The following is a 20,306-nucleotide window of genomic DNA, read 5'->3' on the forward strand; positions in this document are numbered from 1 at the left end:
TGAAATTATTTTTAATAATATGATTTCTGATATTTTGTAGGCAGATATAGCTTATCATTTTCACTTGAAATCTGCAAATTTCAAACAGCATTCTCTCACAAGTTTCTGAAAAGACCGACTATTCAAATAACTCAATCTCTGTTGTAATATTTTAAAGGAACATTCTAATCTGATGGCATTGTCACTTGAGTTATTTGTAGCATCAATGATGTGTGATCTTTGGACCAAGTCCTACTTTGATTGGATATTCAGTCCCTCAAAACTAATCTGGTTAGAGAATTATCCTCTGTAAACATTACTAGCTTATGATACTGAAAGACTGAATGGATGTGGTCATGTTTAATCATATTTGACTGTGAGGAACTCATCCTTTTCCATTATAGAAAAGGGGAACCAAGTCCAGTTAGTGTACACACAGAATATACATATTACAGCATTGATATCTTGTCTATGATATCTTGTACCTGAAGCAATCCTGGAAATCTTTTCTGACATTTTTCCTAAAGGACACCAAGAATCTGATAGTCACAAATCTGACATTAAGACCCACAAAAGACATTTAGCATGAGTGTGTGTGGCCAGTCAGAAGACATCTAATTTAACTGAAGTTGATAGATAATGTGCTACTACAATGTACAACTTAGGAGCTCACCAACCCCATGTTGTCAGGCACTATGGCAGAACTTTTTGTTGTTTTGACTGAATAGTGCAATGGCAAGAAAGTTGGAGAAATATGGTGCAAAACGATTTTTTTAATTTTTGAAAATGTAAATCTCTTGACTTCTAACAAAAATCTGATTTTCCTCTTAATAGTGAGTTCTGAATCTCACTAATGAGTGAAGACTACAGTATTTCCATCATTTGCATCATATTATTAGCTAATCTTATTTTCATTGCCTCAATTCTATGCAGTTTCCAATTCTCCTCCCCTTCCCTGAGAAACTAGTTGGTTCCATTCCTCGGATGAGAGTCAGGGAAGTCACCTAATTCCATAGCTCACCTCAATATTCTCTGGGCCTTCATACAACTCTATGTTCACCACTACTTCCCTGTGTATTACATTGGTACTGTACTCTTATAGCCTTTGTCTGTCAGTCTTTCTGCCTAGCATTGTTTATTAGAGCATAGGCTCTTCAGTCATAAAGGTAAAAACAATGACTGCAGATGCTGGAAACCAGATTCTGGATTAGTGGTGCTGGAAGAGCACAGCAGTTCAGGCAGCATCCAAGAAGCTTCGAAATCGACGTTTCGGGCAAAAGCCCTTCATCAGGAAAAGCCCTTCTTCAGTCATAAGTTATAGGCCGACAGTCTCTGTGGCTTGCATTGCATTTTAGTGCAGAGGGAGAGGCAGGCAGCTTGTCATTGTTCAGACTACTGAACATTCAAATGTGGGACATATTGCTGTACTATGGCAACATATGCCAGCAGCTCACACACAAACATATAGGATGTGCTTGAAGCAAATGGCTATGTCTCAAAGTCAAAGAGGAACACTCATTAATGGGATGAAGGTGAACTATAGTCAGTGAGGGGTTGGTGCAAGAGTTGGCCAAGGAGCATGTCTGATTCCAGTCCAGAGGTTTGGCCATGATCAGCTAGGTGTTTTGTCCTATCAGAGTACAGGGATCAATTCCTTTAAAGGATGAGGTAATGGTCAGTCTTACAGGTGATGTGCAACCAGTCTGGGGATAATAGATGCATAATTTGGGATGTTGTGGAAACACCTGTCCAGGGTTTGGGTTATTCTCATTCTGATTAGCTGGGTAAACTTTGGCCATTAACTGATATATTTCGGGGATGAATAGATGTGGCGAAAGGCTCAACTGGCATTGGAGATGCAGGGACAGTGGCACAGGAGTAAACATGAAGGATAGGGCATCATTGTTTGCCCCAGGCTCAGTCTGAAATTCACTGATGCAGGCACAAAGCTGAAACCTTGGACATGATCATATTGGGATCTGGACAATATGGGTTGTAGTGTGAAATGTGTCAGAATCACATGAAATGTCCAGAATGGCCTATCTCAATATTGAAGTGTAACTTGCTGCATCTTTTAGGTAAGTTCAAGGTATCAAAACAAGATTCTTGCTAGGCAGCAACAAATTGCTTACTAAGGAGGCTTACTGCTGATTAAAAACATTATTAACTTTTGAGCAAGTTCCAAAATCTTAACTTTTTATAAATGAGTCCATTGTGGAATTAGAGGTTTGAAGGCAAAGCCGTCTTCTGTTACATTTGATTTTCTATTTATAAATATGTTAAGCGCAATGAGGGACCTGACACTGATCCAACATAGTCAAACCCTAGGGCTGGAAACGTAGCTTTTCTAGAGTTGCAAAAAGAGAATTGGCCATTGGCAGACTGCTCTGAACTAAAGTTCAGACTTTTTAAACTATTCAATGCTTAATCTATCTGTCTATACACATGGGCTTAAATCTGTGAAATCATACTTTGCACTGGACATTGTCTTTGCACAATCAGTGTTTAATGTATGTATGATTTTGGGGAGGAATGGCAATGATTGAGACTCTCTTGAGTTTTGGTTTCCTTCACCTGATAATCTCTTTGAAAGGTGTCAATAGTAATTTGAGATGTATTTCCTTGTAAGTGAATAACAGATTTTTTTTTTTGAAAAGCAGTATACAGACAGTGCGAAGAAAGAACTTTTTTAATGTTGTGTACCCCTATATTTTTGTTGCCTTTCTCATGCAACTACATTTGCAAGAGCATTGGGAATCCTGATACTTAATTGCAACATGACTATTGAAGACAGACCCCATGCACAAGCTGATATGTTCCATTTAGCCTCCTTTATGTATGTATATTTACATAAATTTTCTAATCAATCTGTTCAGAGATCTTATTACACACCTCTGCAGTAGGTGGGACATTAACACTGCATCACAAAAGCCCTAAGAAAGCTTCCAATCCATGTGACCTGATTTCACTCTGTCATGGTTCCTTTTGCATACCCTTCATATGTATCCTTAGAACAAATATGTAATCCCTTTCCATTTACAAGTATTGGCAACTCTCATAGGTTGCTTTCAAGGTCCTGCTGCACAGGAATAATGTCAACTTTACAAATGTCTCCTGATGATTTTTTGACATGATTTTTGCCACAGTGTCAGTATTGGCATAGAAAGTACCGGTGTTTTGCTATACATCCACTGTTAATTTATGATAGAAAATTAACACAAAAAAAATCTGTACAGAATTCATTGACTACAGAAATAAAGCAGAAGGTCTGTATACTGAAAAAGTGAGTACAGGTAACTTATATTAAGTTAAAATGTAAACAAAATCACAAATTGCTCTTATCGTCATTTGGAAGTCTACGACCTTAGTTCACAATCAATTGCTTAAGTTGTTGGGGGTAAATCACCACTGGTTACCTTTAATTTAGCTATTTATTAAGAAATCTCACAGATAATCAAGTACTGAAACAATGATTTAAACTTTATTGTATGTAGCAATCAAAATAAGACCCATCAAATAATCAAGTTAAGCTTCACAACTCAACTTGATTACTCCGTGATTAATAGTGGAATTTAGCTATGATTTCAATAACAGTCTCTGTCTCTAGGAGCGTCTAGGGTCCATTCCTTGTGCAGGAAAAATCCAGACCTAAGTAAGAAAACCAAGAAGTCATGTAACTTTAAATAAGTTGTTGCTCAAATAAAATCTTTTGTTTCCATTGAAATTACATTACCTTTAATTTTTTTTAATACAACATGAATTATGTGACAAAAGCTGCAACAAGTTAAGAATTAAGATGCAGCATAATGAAAGATTGAATGATTTATTAATATCATCTCAATCACCAGATTGGAACTCAATCACTCCCTTGGAACAGACTTCAGAAACTGTCATTCTGTAGAGTTATTTCATAGCATTGTCCATATTCAGTGTCAAATGAAGTGTTAATGACAGAAATTTTCATTACTCTTTGCTTGACTTGACACTTTGTTTTATTTAAATGTAAACAATAATATAATTATTACAATTACCATTACATTAAAATTCTTGAGTATAAAAGCGTCAGCCTTTAAATGTATCCACAGTACAAAGCTTCTGTCACTTTTTGAAAAGTCTGGAAAATTTTTACCAGTCAATACCATTCATGTTTCAAACTTGGAAACATTCTACTTTCACATACCTCTCCTCTTAAAAAAAGGTTACCTGCCAAAAGTTTCCTCCAGTAATTGCACAGGAAATGCATTAATGTTATAAAGGAAATAACATACTGCACTTGGCAGTAAGTTGTAGGGTACTTAGTCTCTCTTAATGTGATATTGAAAGAAGCCAGAGGTCTTGTGCTGGTCCTAAGGGCAGCGCTGTATGAATGGAGACCTGTTCCGCTCTCAAGGTTCTTCATATTATACTAACATTTACTGGATTACTCATTAAGCCAGGAAGAATCAACTCTACATTTAGTAAACATTTTTTTTGCCCCTAATGCATTCTTACTATACCTTTATTAATTGCTATTTAAAAACTCCTTGTTTAAAAAAATTCATGTTAAATTGATGGATGTGTGTAAGCAATCAGAAAATTAAGTATTTATTTATTTTATCACATGCTAATATTTAACATAGCTGAGGAACATGGCTTAATACTATTTTTAGTGTGCAGCTTTAAGCTTTAGTTAAATACATTAGTATGGTCACGTGACTAACAGATTATTTTTGTACAAAAGGTTACTCAATTTGTTACCAATTTTATCTATAATTATTATATGTTCACAATACTGTAACAAATCTCTTCACATATGATGTGACTATATATATATTGCAAGTATTATAGGACATGATATCTTCAATTTATTTTAGTTACAAATGAATGCTGAGAAAACTAGCAAACTTCAGTCAACAACTTTGAATCTTCACTAAAGCCAGTGAAGCTAACTGCTGATAAGGCTTACAGTCAAATTCCACTGGGGCCAACAAGGACCATGGGATGGTCCCTTTACATCTGGAGGCTAGTTAGATCATGGTAGTTTGTTGCTGAGGACACTACTTAATTCTTGAATTCCTTGCTCCAGGCATCTAAAGTGCACAGTGAAGTTATGTGCTGGATGATGAGGATTTGTAGGAGCTGCAGAAATCTACTGAGTAAGAAAATGAGATTGTTCTTCAAATGGAACAGCACCTTCGAAACACAACAACTAAAGAAATACAGGCAGGACTTTGAAAAGAACCTTATTCAATGATACTGAGTTGTATAAAGTCATCTTTCACTGACTGTAAATGTTTTGATGTTGCTGTCACAAGCGATCATTGTATAATCCTAACTGAAAATGCAGTTTAATGATTTGATCTTTATGTTTTTCCTGTTATTTAATAAAAACTTAAGGTTCTAACATCTGATGCTCCAATCATGTCAAAGTTGCATATTATTTTAGGTGCTTTGGAAAGGAAAGCTATAGTTCAGTGGGGTGTGGCACAAAGCAAGACCAGTGCTTCATTCTTAATAGCTGAAGCAAAAGTGACATCAGCTCATAGAGCTGATGATAAAAAGTGAACAAATATTTACAAATGTGATTAGGTTTTTACAGTGACATTTCACTCATGCTAACTATTTGCCCTCAGAGAGTTTTATCTTTCTGTTTTGCTCCTATCACACCTAGGTGCAGTCCTGGTGTTCACAGCTTTTGTGGAGAGTGTGTATCTTAGAGTGGAGCCCGTTGGCCTTTAGAGCTTGGGTGGGTGACCTCGGGGTAATTTGTGGCGGAAGTGGGTGCTGCAAATGCTGGAGATCAGAATCAAGATTAAAGTGGTGCTAGAAAAGCACAGCAGGTCAGGCAGCATCCGAGGAGCAGGAAATCAAATCACATTTCGGGCAGGGCTTTTGCCCAAAACGTCGATTTTTCCTGCTCCTTGGATGTGGCCTGACCTGCTGTGATTCTCCAGCACCACTGTAATATTGCCTGGGGTCATTTGTGGCTAAGGGGCCCAGATGTCTGGAGTGTGTCCTGCCCAGAGGACACACCTTTTTAACTTGAAATCCCACAGGGTTGAAGTGGTGGGACCAGCCACATCTGGAATGTTCTGAGAAAAAACTTAGGGGAGGGTCTGGATGTGATTCCTCCTCTGACTAGGTGTCTCTGGCATCATCCAGTCCCCTTGTCACTTTCCCATTGCAGCTGAGTACTAATGGTTAGAGCGATGGAGTGCAAGTCTGTGAGTGTATCCTGCAGACAGAGTGTGCTGGACTTGGGTTCCATTGACAACCAGGAGAAAGTGAGGACTGCAGATGCTGGAGATCAGAGCCTAAAAATGTGTTGCTGGAAAAGCGCAGCAGGTCAGGCAGCATCAAAGGAGCAGGAGAATCAACGTTTTGGCTTATGCCCGAAACGTCGTTACTCTTGCTCCTTTGATGCTGCCTGACCTGCTGCGCTTTTCCAGCAACATATTTTTAAGCTCCCATTGACAACCACCAATCTGTTCAAGGATGCAGCTAGATCCTCACGGATTGGAGGCAGTACAGTACACAGTGTTTGGTAGACTCCACCAACCTTCAATTCAGTTTCCCACGTACCTCAAACAAACATGTCCATCATTTCTGTGTCCATTTCTGTATTGGCTGAAATTATTAATGGTCAACATCATAGTGTCCTCTCCTAAGCAAGTGACTCATGCCTGGCAATTCTCTGGATGCCAGTGAACTTGCAAATTTCTTCCTCAACCAGCTGTGGAAATGTGGTGTGCTCATCAGAATGTGCTCCAGACTCTAGTCTAGCTGAAGTACTCACCAAGGCGTCAGCACCTGAGCTGGTGGAGGGTGCAGGAGGCAGCCTTGCTGCTGCTTCCTCTGAGGAATCTGTGGCTTCTTCAGCATAGCTTATGCAGGAGATGATGCTGAGGTCTTGAGTGTTCAGTGGAGAGGTGTTATGGATGCTGCTGCTGCCTGCAGAAGACAAGAGAGGGAATGAATTGTGAAATAGGAGTGGAAATCTGTGCATTTTAAAAATATATTCACAGCAGCAGTAATGGAAGAGAAGTTCAGTTCTTGAAAAAGATCTTATGTGGTTGGTGGGACATGGAGGCATCACCATGAGTAGTCATAGTCCTCTCCAACTAAGATAAGGATTTTCTATTACAGGGGTTATGGAGACAAATGTCAGGCACCCTACCACCCACCTTGACTCTCTATAACCACTTGTGGGGTGTTTTCTCCTGGAATGAGACAAAGGGAGGGTCTGAGTGAGATGAAAATGACTGGCACAACTGTTAGTGTTGGTGCAAGTGGGAGAAAGGTAGTAAAATGTTGCTCGTGGGAAATTAGGAAGCGAGAGGACATGCAGAGTTAGTAAACTGGTGAGTTGGAGGTGGTGAGAGTGATTAATGGAAGAATTTGCATGCAATATGAGAGTGGCAGATCCTGAGTCCTAGTGAGAGATGGGTGCTGTAGCAGAGTTAGAAAAAGTGGGAGATAGCAGAGATGGTCATTACAGTAACCAAACAGTAGGTAAAAGTATAATGGAAGAAATAATGGCAGCTTGTCAGAAAGGTAACAAGATAATTGCTGGTGATTTAAATCTACATATATAGACTGAAAAATTGGTTGGACAAAGATGGTCAAGATCAGGAGCTCATAGAATGTTTTTGAGAAATTGTCCAGAACAGATCATTCTGGAGCCAACTGAAGACAAGGTCTACTAGACCTGATCGTATGCAACATGATGGGATTAATGATAAATCCAAACACAAATAGGAGCAGAAGTAGACCATTCAATCCCACTAGCCTGCTGTACCTTTCAATAAGATTGGGGCTGATTGTGTAGTGCGTCAATCTACCCCAACTGATTCCGCTGTCTAACAAGAATCTACCCACCTCTGACTTAAAAATATTCAATCATCTTGCCTCTACTGCCTTCTGAGGCAAAGATTCCAAAGTTGCACAACGCGCTGAGAGAAAAGAAATTGTCCCCTCTCTATCCTTAAAGAATGACCCCTAATTTTTAAATCATACCCTTTTGTTTTGGACTCATCTACAACAGGAAACACCTGTTTCACATCCATCTTATGAAGGTTATTCAGCAACTTACATACTTTAATCAAGTCAGGCCACATTCTTGTAAACTTCAGGCAATCAAGCTCAGCCTGCCCAACCTATCCTCATAAAACAACCTGCTCATTCTAGGTCTCAATCCAGTAAATCTCCCTTAAACAAGCTCCAATGTATTTACAATCTTCCTTCAATAAGGAGACCAAAACTGCACACAGTATTCAAAATGTGGTCTCACGAATATTCTGTATAACAGAAGCATAACATCATTACATTTTTGTTCAATTCCTCTCATAGTAAAGGAGAGCATTTCTCTTGAGTTCTTGATTATATGCCGTACCTGAATACAAACATTTTGTGACTCATGCATTAAAATATCTAAATCCCCCTGCACCTAAGAATTCTGTAGTTGTTCTTTGTTTATGTAATACTCTGTTTTTTTATTCTCCCTACCAAATGAATAACTTCACTGCTTCCCATCTTATACCAGTTTTTTTTATTTGCATTCACTTAACTTATCTATATCGATCCACAACTTCTTGATAAACTCTTCACTACACATTAGCCTACCTATCTTGGTGTCATCTGTGAATTTAAAAAGCCTCCCTCATCTGAGTTATTGATGTTAATTGTAAAATGGTTCCAGCACAAATCTCTGCAGGACTTCACTTGTCACATCCTGCCAATCAAACAAGAACATATTTATGCATACTTGCTGTTTCCTGACATCTGGCCAATTTTCCATTTACTCTAATGCTACCCCATCAGCTTTTATTCAGTGTCTCCAACCGTTTCTTTATGTCACATGGAGTGAATCAAATTGTCTGAAGATTGGTATCTGTTATGTTGGGGACCTCTGGAAGAGGCTGAGATGGATCATCGACTCCGCACTTCTGGCTGAAGATTGCTGCAAATGCTTTAACTTTATCCTTACACTGATGTGCTGGCCACTTTTATCATTGAGGATGAGGATATTAGACTAAGGGATGGGTCATTGGATTCTAATGGTGGATGTTTCAGGGGCTATTTTAGAATATACACAATAGATATACGCAAATGAGAAAGAAAACTTCCAGGGAGCAGACCCACTATCCATGGTTAACTAAAAAAGCTAAAGATAGTATCAAACTCAAAGAAAAAGCATCTAATTTTGCAAAGATGTTGACCAGCCAAGAATTGATCAGAATATCAAGGACAGTAAAGAATGATTGAAAGGTTAATAAGGAAGAAAAAAATACAGTATGACTGAAAGCTAGTTAGAGATATAAAAACAGATAGCAAGAGCTTCTAGAAATTTTTTTGAAAAAAAGAATCAAAGAAGGAAGCATTCAGTCAAACTGGGGAATGGACAATAACAAGATGTAAATTAATTGAATAATATTTTGTGATGGTCTCCACCAGAGAGGATATAAGTAACATCATAGAAATAGCTTTATGCCAGGAAATGAAAGACAGGGTGGAAGTCAAGAAAATTACAATCACCAGGAAAGCTGCACTGAGCAATCTGTTTGAGCTGCAGGATGACAAGTTACTGAATCCTGATGGACTTCATCTATTATTGTGCAATAGGTCCCGGACTATAGACATGCTTCTATGTTATTGAGAGAGAGAGAGTAGATTTTATTTGTTATTTCTACCATATACAACTGATAGTGTAAAAAAACTAGACAGCATTTCTCCAGGACCAAGGTGTTACATGGACAGCACAAATTACACAATCATACAAAGGGCAGTATAACAAGCATAAGAAGTGCAAAACACACAAATTACAGTGTAATAAAAGAATGATAATTCATAGACATTGTTCTAGAAGCAATTTGAAGTCTTGTAAAGAATTTCAGATGGACCATGCTGGATTAAGGAGCCTGATAACTTGGGGGTATCTGTTGAATATGTTCTGTTGCACAGTAAGGCCATGAGAGATCAAATGGCTCCAGTATCGTTTGCCAGATGGCAGGAGGGAGAAGAGTTTGAGTGAGGGGTATGTGGGGTCTTTTACAATGCTCTTAGCCTTTCAGATGCAGTGTGTAGTGTAAATGTCTGCAATGGAAGGGAGAGAGACCCCAATGATCTTCTCAGCTGTCCTCACTATCCATTGTAGGGTCTTATGATCCAAGACAGTGCAATTCCCGAATGAGGCAGTGATGCAGCAGCTCAGGGTACTCTCAATGAGCCCTCTGTAAAATGTGGTGAGGATGGTGGGTGGGAGGTGTGCTTTCCTTAGTATATGCAGAAAGTAGAGAGGCTGCTGGGCTTTCTTGGTTATGGAGCTGGTGTTGAGGGTACAGGTGAGATTCTCCACCAAGGTGGATGCCAAGCAATTTGGTGCTCTTCATGTTTTCTACAGGGAAGCCATCGAAATACAGCAGAGAGTGGTTACTCCATGCCCTCCTGAGGTTAACAACTATCTCTTTCATTTTATCTACATTCAAAGAGGGTTGGTTGTTAGCTCTGTACCAGTCTGTTAACCACTGCACTTCCTCTCTCCATGCCAACTCCTTGTTCCTCCTGATGAGACCCACTATAGTCGTGTCATCAGCGAACTTGATGATATGATTCTACCTGTGCATCACTGCACAATCGTGTGTCAGCAGGGTGAACAGTAGTGGACTATTCTTCCAGGGATATAGAATTAAAAGGGTTAAACACCAGCTGCAACTCTTGGTCAGTGTATATTAATGAGCTAGTGTGATGTGAGGGTCAGACATTAGATACTCTTGTGCTGCTGTAGATGAGATTCTCTCATGCTTTCAATGCTGGATGCCAGTAACATCACTTGAAAATGAGAAAAGACAAAAACCTGTCAACTAACTTGCAAATCCAAGAATCCTCAAATCAGCTGCTTCATTACCAAGGTCAGCATGACCAGGATTGTCCAACTTACTAACCGCAATGTTTCACCATCTACTTTTAATGGAAACCAGAAACTGATTTGCAAATCTCTTTAATTATTGCCTTTCCATTCAATTTACATTTTTAATGTATGTATGTGTGTCACACTTTATTATATTTTCTTAAATTTAGTAGCAAAGCATAAATATATTTGAATTGGGAAGAGGAACTCACGAGGGAAGAAATCCTGTTTAAATTAACTTTGTTGTGACCAACCAAAAGAGGGACTTAAGTAAAAAGGGTAACCAGTTCAGCCTTCCTTGCCCAGGAGCATTAACATCTGAGGTTATTCTGTTGTGATTTAAGATCTGTGACTTATATATATTATAATTTCATGTATTTTAGAGTTTGATTTTGCTTAGTGGCTTGTGAATTTTGATCTGTGTGTATGGGTGTTTAATGATTAACCTACCAGTATTTTAGGAGACATGGTAAGGGAAGGTAGTTTTGGTGTAAGCATTTTAGTTTGAGACTTCTAGAAGATAAATGTTTGGTTAGAACCATGAAGGCGTTATTCAAAGTTGAAAATGAGAACTTCTAAGCTCAGGTGTGTGTTTAATCAAGGAAGAAGCAAAACAAACTCTCAAGACTGTGAATTATAGATGTGATGGAGAAGTGAACTTTCTCTGGCCTGAGGATTGTAAAGTGATGGTGATTGAGTAGATGGGATTGTACTTTTGCTGTGAGTTTTGAAATCTTTGAAATTGTGGTAAATAACTTGGTTTATTGTATTTTAGTTTTTTCTTTTGTATCATGAACTTCTGTTTTATTGTTAAAACCAAATCTGCAGCATTGTGTGTTTGTGTTTCAGTAAAAAAAACCTTGTTAAATAAAAACGAATAAATATAGTTCCATCATGCCAGATTTCAGTCTGTGGTCTGACTTGACCAGTAATAACAACAGCTGGGACTATAACACTGTTTGGAATCATAACGACTCAGGAGTCCTTGCCTGAGGAATATTTGAAGCAATGGAATACATATTGCCATGGATAAAAGCTTGGCTGGCTGACAGGAAACAGAGAAGGCATAAATGGGTCTTTTTCTAGTTGGCTAGATATAATGAGTGGTGTGTCACAGAGATCGGTGCTGGGGCTGCAACATTTTTTTAGTTTATATAAATGACTTGGATGAAGGTTGCTAAATTTGTTGATGTCAAAAAATTGGTAGGACAAATTGTGGTGAATGTAAGAAGGGTAAAACAAGGCAGATAAGTTGTGAGTCTGTAAAAATCTGTCAAATGAGAAATTGTGAAATTGTACGTTTTGCAGGAATAAAAAGGAATGGTGAGAGATTGCAGAGCTATGAGAGGCAGAAAGATCTAGGTATCCTAGTGTGTGAATTGCATAAGTTTAGTATGCAGATACAGCAATTAATAAGGAAAGTCAATGGAATATTATCATTCAGTGTGGGAGGAACTGAATACAAAATTAGGAAAGTTATGCTTCAGTTTTACAGGGCTTTGACGAGACTACATATGGAGTACTGTTTACAGTGCTGGTGTCCTTACTCGAGGAAGAATGTAAATGCATCAGAAGCATTCAAAGAAAGTTCTCTAGATTAATACCAGTAATAGATGGGTTACCTTATGAGGAAAGTTCAGACAGGCTAAGCTTGTTTCTGTTGGAGTTTAGAAGAGCAAGAAGTGACCTGATTGGAACATATAAGATCCTGTGTGGTCCTGATAGGGTAGATGGGGAGTGGATGTTTCCTGCTGTGGAAGAATCTAGAATTAGGAGTCATTATTTAAAACTAAAAAGGTTTCCTATTTGACACAGAGATCGATGATTCCTTTTCTCTCAGAGTTTTGTACACCTTTGGAAGTTCCTTCCTCAAAAATGTGGCAAAAGCAGAGACTGAAAATGTTAAGGACAACGTGGATAATTTCCTGATAAGGGGGTGCTCAACTTCAGCAAACCTGGACAACATTCTACATAGAACTGATAAAATGGCAAATAACATTTATGTCACACAACTGCCAGCTAATTATCATGTCCAATAAGACAGAATCTAACCATCTCCCATTGACATTTGATGGCATTATTACCACTGAGTTCTCCAGTGTCAACATCCTCAAAATTACCATTGACCACAAACTAAACTGAACCAGCCATATAAATATTGTGGCTACAAGAAGTCAGAGGCTGGGAATTCTGTAGTGAGTAATTCGCCTTCTGACTCCTGAAAGCTTGTCCATCATCCTCAAGATATAAGGCAGGAATGTGATAAAGCACTGTCCACTGGCCCTGATGAGTTCAACACCCAAGCAGCTTGATACCACCCAGAACAAAGCAGTCGGTTTGATTGGCATCATATCTGCCACCTTCAATATCCTCTTTAAACCACTGGGAGCAGTGTTTAGAAGACACACTGCAAAAACTCACCCAGTCTCTTTCAACAGTATCTTCCAAACCCATGACCCCTACCACCTGGAAGGACAATGGCAGCAGATACATAAGAACACCACAGCCTTCAAGTTCTCCTCCAAGCCACACACCATCTTGAACTATATCACTATTCAGTTTCACTGGGTAAAAATCCTGGAACTCCTTCCCTAACAGCACTGTAGGCATTCTTACACCTTAAGGACTGCAACAGTTCAAGAAGGTAGCTCATCATCACCTTATCCATGGCAATTAGGAACGAGCAATAAATGTTGAGTCGAAAAGTGTGGTGCTGGAAAAGCACAGCAGGTCAGGCAGCAACCGAGGAGCAGGAGAATCCACATTTTGGGCATAAGCCCTTCATCAGCCCAGCCAGTGACACAAATCATGCAAGCAAATAAAGAAATGCTAGATTAAGGAACGAATGCTTTACGTTGCCTGGAAAGTACAGAATAATATTGGGTAACACTGGATTTGAGGTCAGAGGTAGATGTAATGAAATCAGTATTAATAACCAACCGCTGAGAGAGGTACGTGAAACCAAGTGTTAATGCAGATATTGAAGGGTATATTCCAAAAAAAAAGTAAATATTTTCTGTAACTGAATTGAAATAATTGTTGCTGAGGCCAAGATGTTCAATATGAAGACTGGTTCCTAGAGATGAATCCCTTGGGACTCTGTGTTAAACAGTAGAAAGATCAAGATCCATCTTTTCTCCAAGTGTCAAAGCAGTACATCAAAAGTAGTCATTGAAACCACCAGTTGTGTCCCAATAGAGTAGCAGCCTGAGACTGTGAAGCGTCTCTGCTGCTTGATCTACAGTAGAAATAATGAATTTGAAATTGACTGGAGCTGTGAGATGGATCAATGTCAATGTCAATATCATTATTGTTAACTTCAGTCACTATTTTGGTTGAAATGATTAATACATAGCAGCATATCAGCCAGAGGATGAGTCTATTCTAACAAGTTCTAATAGTGAAGATTATCTGATTCAACAGCCCAGTCCCCAGTGCTGTGGGATCCCAGGGCTCCCTTTATTCAAATCCGTTTCAGCAGAAAAGACACAGTAAACAGCCTTAGTGTGATATTAGGAGAATATCTACAAGTTGTGGTTGCTGTGGTATTTATATACTGCTTTTTAACTTAATAAAACATTCCAATGTGCTTCACAAGTGCTATCAAATAAAAGATTAGTATTGAACCAAGTGGAAAGATATGAAATCAGCAAAGAAGGTAATTTGGAGCTTCTTAAAAGTGAGCACACAGGTAGAGATGCAAAGAAATATTGGCAGGGAATTACAGAGTTCAACACTTTAACAGCTGAAGACATGGTGGCCAGCACTGAAAAAACAATCTTGAAGGATGGTAGGGCTAGAGAGGCCAAGGAGGATATAAAAACACATTGAAAATTTCAAAATTATGGTGTCACACACAAATAAACTGAACTCCTGTATTACTTTATAACAGTTGAAAATATAGGAAATGTATTAGAGAAGAGGCCATTGAGTGTGTCAATCAATGCCAGCAATTTCAGTGTAGCGTTCTTTAAAAAGGATTAGTAAAACTCATCACACCTTTATTCCAACCTACAAGATTTCTCAGAATGTTCCAACAAAGCCAAACATTGGACAACATTTGTCTTATACAACACAGCTACAAACTATTTCAAATTAAATAAACATGAAGATTCTCTCTAGACATAAGCAAGAAAATTCCTTTGAAGATTTTTTTAAAGACTGCAGTTTAAGCAGTTAATTGGTAGTGTCTTATTTCTGAAATAGCGATCTAATCTCAAAAACCATTAACTCGTTTAAAAATAGTCTTTGACTCTCATGTTCATACACAATCAAGAGGCAAGGGTCCACACAGATCTGATTAACAAAATTGCAGTCTTACCCCAAATGACTGATTATTTACACGGATAAACTCCAATACTGTTGGGAAAAAAGTAACAGAAAATACTGGCAATAAAAAAATGACTGAAACTGTGCCAATGACTGACATTCACATATACGTTTTGTCTACGTGCGGAGTTTATTTACTACAATAATAGGATCCTTTGACTTTTAAACACTATTAGCCAAATAAATTAGTTTTAAGTTTTAATCATTACATTATTTTATACTATAATCGTTATTCCACAAAAGATATGTTATCTTAAAATTCAGCAACACCTAATCATCCGTCACTTCATGTGATGGATATTACACATGACTTGTTTAGAGTTATTATGTCACACCTCTGGAGCAGGTGGGACTTAAAACAGGGAACACTACACTGCAGCACAAAGTCCCTCAACCGTCACTTCAATGAGAAAAGGGTCAAAGAATCGCACATAACAACAATGTCGAAAACGTGGGGCGGTTGCAACGCTTACATCATGCACTCTGTGAGTTGGAGTCCTTTCATGTCGGGCCCCGGAGCCAATGAAAAGCAAATTGCGCCTCATGAACTACAACCCCCAGAGGGCTGTGCGCGGCGGGCCGTTCCAAACGTCGCCGCCCACCCCTTCACCATTCCGAGCCACTCAGAGACACTGTTGTTCAGCGAGAGTGATTTTGATTGGTTGTAGTAACAGAGGGGGGCCGTGCCCCGCCCCCTCCGGTTTCGGTTGCACGGTGAGTCGCCGTCGCCATGTTGACGCACGACCGTGAGATGGGACGCTGCCTTCAGAAATAATAATAATAATGGCGTTAATAACAAGGAAAGGACGAGGCTGTGTGACCTGCAGCGCTGTTTAAGAAAGGGGATTTTTGTTTTGGATTTGTTCTTGTGTTTTTGAGAGTGATTCGATCTCGCCGCTCTCTTGAATGCATTGTCGGCTGGAGTGTCGTTAGCCATGAGCCGACCATCGTCAGCCGGCGGCGGGAAAGCGGGCAAACACACGGCGGCGGCGGCGGCTGTGGCGGCGGCAGCGGCTGGAGCAGGAGCAGGAGCAGGAGCAGGAGGTGGAGGAGGTGGTGGTGCTGGAGGAGGAGGAGGAGGGAGCGGCAATCCAGCCATAGCAGCAGCGGCCGTGGCGGCGGCAGCAGCGGCGGCGGCAGCGGCAGCAGCGGCGGGAGGATCCAGCCCGCCTCAGCCCGAACTCACTTCCCTCTTCGAGTGCCCGGTGTGTTTTGATTATGTGTTGCCGCCCATCCTGCAGTGCCAGGCCGGACACCTGGTATGCAACCAGTGCCGGCAGAAACTTTCCTGCTGCCCGACTTGCAGGGGCCCTCTCACCCCCAGCATCAGAAACTTGGCCATGGAGAAAGTGGCTTCCACTATCCCTTTCCCATGTAAGGTGAGTCCATGAAAGCGTAGAGAAACATCCGGCAACTTTCAAATCGAGTTGTGTTAAAGTTAGGCACTGCACGCTGCCTTGCATCAGGTGTGTTTTTGGAGGATCCTATCACTTGCTAATACCCCTAAATGTTTTTATGCTGTACTTTCTAGCCAGCTGTGAATACTTAACAATTTTATATGTAGTGCTTAAGTTGCAACTTTAATGTATTGAGAGTTTAGAGTTAATTATATTTAATCAGTTATATTGACTGTCTTGGATCTAATGATTGTCCCAGAATTAACTTGCAGCTGGATTTTGACAGTGATTTCATAGGTGTTGTGACTTTATTAGGATATTGCAACTGCACTAAATTTATTATTATCAATGTCTAAACCTTTGTCGCAACGTGTGATATGCATGCTTATTGTTATTGTTACTTTTGTCCCACTTACCCTGATTCCACTGTACATTTCTTGGTTTATGCCGTTTGCTGTTTTATTATTAATTTGTTACTCATGTCTTGCTGATCTAAATTTTCAACTAGTGTTCCCAATCCAGGCTGTTGTGTCTCCCAGGAATTGAGTTGACTTGTTGATCTGCATCAGTGTCTTTGCATCACATGGAGTAAGTTTTCTCATTTTGTTTGACTTGGCTTCCCAACTTTCCTCAATCAGTCAGATGGAGTTTAATTCAGATAAATGTGAGGTGCTGCATTTTGGGAAAGCAAATCCTCAACTTATACACTTAATGGTAAGGTCCTAGGGTGTCTTGCTGAACCTGGAGGGCAGGTTCATAGCTCCTTGAAAGTGGAGTCGCAGGTAGATAGGATAGTGAAGAAGGTGTTTGGTATGCTTTCCTTTATTGGTCAGAGCATTGAGTACATGTTGGGAGGTCATGTTGCGGCTGTACAGGACAGTGGTCAGGCCACTGTTGGAATATTGTGTGCAATTCTGGTCTCCTTCCTATCGGAAAGATGTTGTGAAACTTGAAACGGTTCAGAAAAGACTTACAAGGATGTTTCCAGGGTTGGAGGATTCGAGTTATAGGGAGAGACTGAACAGGCTGGGGCTGTTTTCCCTGGAGCGTCGGAGGCTGAGGGGTGACGTTATAGAGGTTTATGAAATTATGAGGGGCATGGATAGGATAAATAGACCAAGTCTTTTCCCTGGGGTTGGGGAGTCCAGAACTAGAGGGCATAGGTTTAGGGTGAGAGGGGAAAGATATAAAAGAGACCTAAGGGGCAACTTTTTCATGCAGAGGGTGGTACGTGTATGGAATGAGCTGCCAGAGGAAGTGGTGGAGGCTGGTACAATTGCAACATTTAAAAGGCATTTGGATGGGTATATGAATAGGAAGGGTTTGGAGGGATATGGGCTGGGTGCTGGCAGGTGGGACTAGATTAGGTTGGGATATCTCCTGTTTCCGTGCTGTACATCTCTATGACTATAACTCTTTCCCTTGCTCTACAAAACATCTTGCAAGAATGACATTTCCCAAGCATAGTCTCATTGTATGTGAACTGAGTATTGTTTGCTCTAATAGTACTGGAAATAGAGGTTGAGATTGGATTGTTATTAAAGAATGCTATGAGTGTACTAGAAAGTAAGGAAAGTGTGAGGGATGAAATCTGCTTATGAATAGAGTTAAGCACAGGAATATACATTTTACATGTTAGTTTGCATTTTTTAAAAAACACCAAAGTGAAAATGAGGGCAAACTACAAATAGTTTAGGGAGATCAAAGAATAAATGGACAACAGTGGACGATTTTAATCTATCCTAAGAGAGACTGGAATAATGACAATGCAATTGGGGAATACTTTCCCAAATGGCTTTTGGTTTCTGCTTAGCTCAGCATGTTTCAAGTTCACTTGATTTCAAGGGACCAAAGTAGGGAGAATGATGATTGTAGGAGAACAATTTCAGAAAAAAAATTACTAAGTAAAAACTGAGCCCTCTTGACTGAAAAAGGAATGTGGCCCAAATTAACTCAATAAGAAAGTTGGTAAACAAAATTAGGACAGCAGTAATTGGATAGAATGTAAAATAATAGTTTATGGTTTTCAGCAAGGCCTTTGACAAGGTCTCATCTGGGAAACTGATAAAGAAGGTAATAGCTTATGGGGAGTCAAAGATAACTTGCCAAATTGGATCCAAAATTGGCTCAGTGGCATGGGACAGAGTGGTGGTAGAAGTCTGTTTGTGTGACTGAAGCCCATTGTGCAGTGGCGTACCACACAGATCAGTGCTGGGTCTCTTAATATTTGTGATATTGATAAATGATGTAGATGAAAATGTTGGGGGAATGATAAGTAAGCTTGCAGATGACGCACAAATTGACTAGGTGATTGACAATGAAGAAGAAGGTGTTAGGTTGCAGAAAGATATAAACAGATTGGGCAGATCATTGCCAGATGGAATTTAACCATGATAAATGTGAGGTGATGCACTTTGGAAAAAAGAATAAGTCAAGGAGTACTCAGAGTAGCAGACTACTAGGAAATTCAGACAACATGGTATTGGGATCCTTGTCCATAGGTTAATATGATATTTAAGAAGCCATTGGGGCACTAGCCTTTATCAATCGAGGCATACATTTTAGTAACAAGGCGATATTGGAGCTGTACAGGAATTTGATTAGGCTAGAGCTGCAGTATGTCTGCAGTTCTAAACACCACTCTATAAGATGGTCAGCAACAAGGAATTCATAATTTTAAATTGAAAGCCAGGAGCTTCAGACAGAATTTGAGGAAAAGGTATGCACCCAGAGAGTGGTGAGATTCTGGAATATACTGCATGGGAGGGGAGTCGAGCCATGTAACCTCAACTTTTAAAATTTATTTGGTTGAATACCCGAAGTCCCATCACATTCAAGATTATGGGATTATTGTTGGTAGTAGTGTATTTTTGATGGTACAGACTCAATGGGCTAAAAGGGTCTCTTTTGTACTCTTGGATTCTGTGAATATTCCAGTGAAGTGAAAATTGGCAATATTCAAGAATTGAGTTTTGTAGATAAGTAGTGATGCAAACAGCAATGCGATCAACTTATGGCAAACAAATAATCATAAGAAATATACAAAGTATAATGTGGATGAGAAATGTGAGATAAGAAAATATTCAGTTCTTGCAGATAATGCTAATATGAGAGCTTCAAAATGACAATCTGATGAGAACTTCAATAAACATGTCCAAAATAGAGAACAGAAAAAGTGAAAGATGAAAGAGATTTATTTGTGAAGAATGAAAGTGTATTAAAATATTAAACATTTTGTGCTTGTTTTTATAACTGACAGTAGAAATGAGAAGTCTTTGAGCAGTATATGGGACAATTGTTAGAGACAACTTTTTTTCAAAAAATGGAAGTAATCAACAGAACAAAAGATGGATAAGCTTAAATATCCTGTTGGCATAGAGTTTGAAAGTCATGTGGGCGTTGGTTAGTTTTTTTTATATTGGATATACAAATTGTGATATGAAACTGGGAGCAAATTCTTAGAATCTACATTCAAGATAAAGTTAGTGAATATTTAAAAATGTAATGGAAAGCAATATAGATTTGCTCATGTTGAGATTTTTATTGAGTTGTTTGGTTTAAAAAAAACAATTACGGTTGTAGTGTAAATGGATGTTCAGAAGGCATTTGTTAATGTGTCAAGACTTCTGCAAAAAGTTCAGTCCCATATATGAGGAAATGTAGCAGCATGGATCAAAAGTTGGTTTATAGTATTTGGATATTACATGGTTCTGAGA

At 39.2% G+C, this 20,306-nt stretch overlaps 1 protein-coding gene and 1 long non-coding RNA gene across 2 annotated transcripts in view; one reads left to right on the forward strand and one right to left on the reverse strand.

Moving 5' to 3' along the window:
* Nucleotides 1–3,477: 3,477 nt before the first annotated feature.
* On the reverse strand, nt 3,478–15,600 carry LOC140495656 (uncharacterized). The gene is made up of 4 exons (XR_011964066.1): nt 15,529–15,600; nt 15,186–15,223; nt 6,755–6,909; nt 3,478–3,627 (listed from the first exon to the last, which is right to left on the reverse strand). It is a non-coding gene; the product is annotated as an uncharacterized lncRNA (long non-coding RNA).
* A 305-nt stretch (nt 15,601–15,905) lies between these two features.
* siah2l (seven in absentia homolog 2 (Drosophila)-like) overlaps nt 15,906–20,306 on the forward strand; it is a 56,914-nt gene continuing 52,513 nt past the window's right edge. The window contains exon 1 of the mRNA XM_072595029.1: nt 15,906–16,572. Within this exon, the coding sequence (XP_072451130.1) occupies nt 16,129–16,572 (444 nt within the window). The 5' untranslated portion in view covers nt 15,906–16,128. The remainder of the gene's footprint in view (nt 16,573–20,306) is intronic.

The sequence above is a fragment of the Chiloscyllium punctatum genome, chromosome 25 (assembly GCF_047496795.1).
Source record: "Chiloscyllium punctatum isolate Juve2018m chromosome 25, sChiPun1.3, whole genome shotgun sequence".
NCBI lineage: Eukaryota > Metazoa > Chordata > Chondrichthyes > Orectolobiformes > Hemiscylliidae > Chiloscyllium > Chiloscyllium punctatum.